Below are 6013 nucleotides of genomic sequence, written 5' to 3'. Positions count from 1 at the left end.
GTTTGGTAAGAACAAAACGAATTCTCAGAAGAAATGGAAGTATAGAAGTATAAAGTTCTTTTACTGCATGTGAAGTAATATAACATCAATTCAAAGTAGAATGTGGTAAGTTTAAAACAAACCCTAAAGCAATCAGTGAAACCAAACCAAACCAAACAAATAGCTATAGCTAACAAGCCAACAAAAATGATAAAAAACGAATTATAAAAAACGCTTACTCCAAAAGCAAGCAGAAAAAAGAGAAAAGAGAATAAAGAATTAAAGGGACAGATATAGACCGGAAGCCGGGATCTTAGTTCTCTTTCCCATCTTGCAAGATGGCGGGCGAAAAAGCTAGAAGCCAGATGCTAAGGAGAAGAAACCTGAAGCCAAGAAGGCTGATGCTGGTGGCAAGGTTAAGAAGGGTAACCTCAAGGCTAAAACGCCAAAGAAGGGGAAGCCCCACTGCAGCCGAAACCCGGTCCTAGTCAGAGGAATTGGCAGATATTCCCGATCGGCTATGTATTCGAGAAAGGCCATGTATAAGAGGAAGTATTCAGCAGCTAAATCCAGGATTGAAAAGAAAAAGAAGGAGAAGGTTCTTGCTACTGTCACAAAATCAGTTGGTGACAAGAATGATGGTACCCGAGTGGTGAAACTTCGCAAAATGCCTAGGTATTATCCTACTGAAGATGTGCCTCAGAAGCTGTTGAGCCACGGCAAAAAACCTTTTAGTCACCATGTGAGGAAACTGCGAGCCAGCATCACTCCTGGAACCATTTTGATCATCCTCACTGGGCGCCACAGAGGCAAGAGAGTGGTTTTCCTGAAGCAACTGAGCAGTGGCTTGCTACTTGTGACTGGACCTCTGTCCCTTAATCGAGTTCCTCTGCGTGGAACACACCAGAAATTTGTCATTGCCACCTCCACCAAAATTGATATCAGCAATGTGAAAATCCCCAAACACCTCACTGATGCTTACTTTAAGAAGAAGAAGCTGCGTAAGCCCAGACACCAGGAAGGTGAGATCTTCGACACGGAGAAAGAGAAATATGAGATTACAGAGCAGCACAAGGTTGATCAGAAAGCTGTGGACTCGCAAATTCTGCCAAAAATCAAAGCCATTCCTCAGCTTCAGGGCTACCTCCGCTCTGTGTTTGCCCTCACGAATGGGTTTACCCTCACAAATTGGTGTTCTAAATTTCTTACAAAGAACCTAATTAAATAACAGATCCATAAAAAAAAAAAAAAAGAATTAAAGGGACAAATAGAAAACAAATACCAACATGGTAGACTTACACCCAGCTATATCAATAATCACATTTTATGTAAACAGTCTAAATATCCCAATTAAAACACAGAGATTAGAAGACTGGATAGAAAAGACCCAACTACAAAAAAACCCAAAAAAACAAAAAAACCCTCTCACTTTATTTATTTATTTATTTATTTATTTATTTATTTATTTTTAATATATGAAATTTATTGTCAAATTGGTTTCCATACAACACCCAGTGCTCATCCCAAAAGGTGCCCTCCTCAATACCCATCACCCACCCTCCCCTCCCTCCCACCCCCCATCAACCCTCAGTTTGTTCTCAGTTTTTTTTTCAATGTTTATTTATTTATTTATTTATTTTTGGGGACAGAGAGAGACAGAGCATGAACGGGGGAGGGGCAGAGAGAGAGGGAGACACAGAATCGGAAACAGGCTCCAGGCTCTGAGCCATCAGCCCAGAGCCTGATGCAGGGCTCGAACTCACGGGCCGCGAGATCGTGACCTGGCTGAAGTCGGACGCTTAACCGACTGCGTCACCCAGGCGCCCCTGTTCTCAGTTTTTAAGAGTCTCTTATGCTTTGGCTCTCTCCCACCCTAACCTCTTTTTTTTTTCCTTCCCCTCCCCCATGGGTTTCTGTTAAGTTTCTCAGGATCCACATAAGAGTGAAACCATATGGTATCTGTCTTTCTCTGTATGGCTTATTTCACTTAGCATCACACTCTCCAGTTCCATCCACGTTGCTACAAAAGGCCATATTTCATTCTTTCTCATTGCCACGTAGTATTCCATTGTGTATATAAACCACAATTGCTTTATCCATTCATCAGTTGATGGACATTTAGGCTCTTTCCATAATTTGGCTATTGTTGAGAGTGCTGCTATAAACATTGGGGTACAAGTGCCCCTATGCATCAGTACTCCTGTATCCCTTGGATAAATTCCTAGCAGTGCTATTGCTGGGTCACAGGGTAGGTCTATTTTTAATTTTCTGAGGAACCTCCACACCGCTTTCCAGAGCGGCTGCACCAATTTGCATTCCCACCAACAGTGCAAGAGGGTTCCCGTTTCTCCACATCCTCTCCAGCATCTATAGTCTCCTGATTTGTTCATTTTGGCCACTCTGACTGGCGTGAGGTGATATCTGAGTGTGGTTTTGATTTGTATTTCCCTGATAAGGAGTGACGTTGAGCATCTTTTCATGTGCCTGTTGGCCATCTGGATGTCTTCTTTAGAGAAGTGTCTATTCATGTTTTCTGCCCATTTCTTCACCGGGTGATTTGTTTTTCAGGTGTGGAGTTTGGTGCGCTCTTTATAGATTTTGGATACTAGCCCTTTTTCCGATATGTCATTTGCAAATATCTTTTCCCATTCCGTTGGTTGCCTTTTAGTTTTGTTGGTTGTTTCCTTTGCTGTGCAGAAACTTTTTATCTTCATAAGGTCCCAGTAATTCACTTTTTCTTTTAATTCCCTTGCCTTTGGGGATGTGTCGAGTAAGAGATTGCTACGGCTGAGGTCAGAGAGGTCTTTTCCTGCTTTCTCCTCTAAGGTTTTGATGGTTTCCTGTCTCACATTCAGGTCCTTTATCCATTTTGAGTTTATTTTTGTGAATGGTGTGAGAAAGTGGTCTAGTTTCAACCTTCTGCATGTTGCTGTCCAGTTCTCCCAGCACCATTTGTTAAAGAGACTGTCTTTTTTCCATTGGATGTTCTTTCCTGCTTTGTCAAAGATGAGTTGGCCATACGTTTGTGGGCCTAGTTCTAGGGTTTCTATTCTATTCCATTGGTCTATGTGTCTGTTTTTGTGCCAATACCATGCTGTCTTGATGATTACAGCTTTGCAGTAGAGGCTAAAGTCTGGGATTGTGATGCCTCCTGCTTTGGTCTTCTTCTTCAAAATTACTTTGGCTATTCGGGGCCTTTTGTGGTTCCATATGAATTTTAGGATTGCTTGTTCTAGTTTCGAGAAGAATGCTGGTGCAATTTTGATTGGGATTGCATTGAATGTGTAGATAGCTTTGGGTAGTATTGACATTTTGACAATATTTATTCTTCCAATCCATGAGCAGGGAATGTCTTCCATTTCTTTAAATCTTCTTCAATTACCTTCATAAGCTTTCTATAGTTTTCAGCATACAGATCTTTTACATCTTTGGTTAGATTGATTCCTAGGTATTTTATGCTTCTTGGTGCAATTGTGAATGGGATCAGTTTCTTTATTTGTCTTTCTGTTGCTTCATTGTTAGTGTATACGAATGCAACTGATTTCTGTATATTGATTTTGTATCCTGCAACTTTGCTGAATTCATGTATCAGTTCTAGCAGACTTTTGGTGGAGTCTATCGGATTTTCCATGTATAATATCATGTCATCTGCAAAAAGCGAAAGCTTGACTTCATCTTTGCCAACTTTGATGCCTTTGATTTCCTTCTGTTGTCTGATTGCTGATGCTAGAACTTCCAGCACTATGTTAAACAACAGCAGTGTAAAATCCTCTCACTTTAAATATGAAGACACAACTTGGCTAACAGTGAAAAAAATGGACAAAATATATATCATGCTAACACTAATCAAAAGAAAGCTGAGATGGCTATATTAATATTAGACAAAGTAGGTTTCATAACAGAGTATATTACCAGGGATAAAGATGGTCATTTCATAATGATAAAGGAATCAATTTATCAAGAGTTCACAAGAATGCTAAACATGTAGGCACCTAATAATAAGACTTCAAAATAGGGCACCGAGGTGGTTCAGTCGGTTAAGTGTCTGACTTTGGCTCAGGTCATGACCTCATGGTCCATGTGTTCGAGCCCCACATTGGGCTCTGTGCTGACAGCTCAAAGCCTGGAGCCTGCTTCGGATTCTGCGTCTCCCTCTCTCTCTGCCCCGCCTGCTTGTGTTCTGTCTCTCTCTCTCTCTCTCTCTCTCAAAAATAAACATTAAAAAAAAAAAAGACTTCAAAATAAATGAAGCAAAATCTGACAGAACTGAAAAGAGAAATAGCTAAATCAATAATTATAGTTGGGGATTTCAATACTGCTTCCTCAATAACCGATAGAAAATACATACAGATAATTCATAAATGTATAGAAAACTTGAACAACACAACTGACCAATTTGACCTGACTGAAATTTGTCATATACTCCAACAAATAGCAATACACTTTCTTTTCAAGTGTACATAAACCATTTACCAAGACAGGCCATATTCATGATTGTAAAACAAGTCTCAATAAATAAAAGGATCCAAATCATACAAAGCATGTTCACTGACCACAGTGGAATTAAATTTAAAATCAATAACAGAAAGATTATCTGAAAAATCTCTAAAATTCTGAAACTACATAGCACACTTGTAAACAGCTGATGGATCAAATAACAAACCAAAAGGGAAATTAGAAAGTATTTTGAACAAAATGAAACTGAAAACAAATCATATGAAAATTTGTGGGATGAAAATAAAGCAGTATTCAACAAAACTTGTAGTACTAAATGTCTATATTAGAAAAAAAAAGAAAGGTTTAAAATCCATGACCTCAGCTGCCACCTTTCGAGGCTTGAGAGGAAAAAAACAGAAAGGAATTAAAAATAAAAATATTTATCAATGAAACTGAAAACAAAACAAAACAATAGAGAGAATTAATAAAATAAAAAATTGATTCTTAGAGAATTTTAATAAAATTTATAAACCTCTAGCTATACTCATCAGGGTAAAAATGGAATATATAAATTTTTAATATCAGGGATGAGGGTGGTGATATCACTAAAAATTCCATAGATACAAGAAAAATAAGGGGAATAATGAATAAATTTTATGCCAATAAATTGAACATCTTAGATGAAATTAACAAATTCCTTAAAAGGCACACACTACTACCGCTCATAGAAAAATTCCTTGAAAGACACAAACTACTAAAGATCACCCCTACTAAAGAAATTGAATTTGTAGTTTAAAAATCTCCACAGAAGAATCAGAGTCCAGATGGCTTCACTGGGGAGTTCTGCCAAACCTTCAAAGAAGAAATAATACAATTCTATACAAGGCTCCTCTGGAAAAAAAGTGAAGAGGAGGAAATACTTCCCAACTTATTTTATGAGACCAGCATGACAAAACCAGACACGATATAATGAGAAAAGAAAACTATGGTCCAATATTTCTCATGAACATAGATACAGAATTTTGACAAAATGTTAGCAAATTGAGTCTATCAATATAAACAGAAGAGAAATAATTGTAACAGAATATTATGAAAATTTAAATGCCAACAAATTGGACAGCTTAGAGGAAATGGATAAATTCCTAGAAACATGTAACCTACCTAAACTAAAGCAGGATGAAATAGAAGATGTGAACAGCCCAACAACCAGCAATGAAGTTGAATCAGTAATCAAAGAACAGCTCCCTACCCCCCACCCTCCAAACAAAAGTCCAGGACCAGACAGCTTCACAGGCAAATTTTACCAAACATTTAAAGAAGAGCTAGTACCTATTCCTCTCAAACAATTCCAAAAAATACAAGAGGAAGGAAAACTTCCTAATTCATTCTATGAGGCCAGCATAACCCTGACACCAAAACCAGATAAAAACACCACACAAAAAAGACAACTACAGGCCAATATCTCTCATGAATATAGATGCAAAAATTCTCAACAAAATACTAGCAAATTGAATCCAACAATACATTAAAAAAATCATACATCATGATCAAGTGGGAGTGATCCCCAGGATACAAGTGTGGTTTAATATTCACAAAA

The 6013-nt window shown here is 38.1% G+C and overlaps 1 protein-coding gene across 1 annotated transcript; it reads left to right on the top strand.

Annotated features, from left to right (window-relative positions):
- The first annotated feature begins 303 nt into the window (after nt 1–303).
- Nucleotides 304–1216, top strand: LOC124523781 (60S ribosomal protein L6-like). The gene is given in 2 exon segments (XM_047095663.1): nt 304–1151; nt 1154–1216. Coding segments are annotated over 2 exon segments (678 nt in total). The 5' UTR covers nt 304–499; the 3' UTR covers nt 1180–1216.
- Nucleotides 1217–6013: the final 4797 nt, after the last annotated feature.

This window comes from Lynx rufus, unplaced genomic scaffold (genome assembly GCF_022079265.1).
Source record: "Lynx rufus isolate CCGP_SWC_20201006 ecotype Redwood Valley unplaced genomic scaffold, mLynRuf1.p SCAF_4, whole genome shotgun sequence".
In the NCBI taxonomy this organism is placed as follows: Eukaryota; Metazoa; Chordata; class Mammalia; order Carnivora; family Felidae; genus Lynx; species Lynx rufus.
Note: the sequence above shows the minus strand (reverse complement) of the source record. Positions and strands in the feature narration are given on the sequence as shown.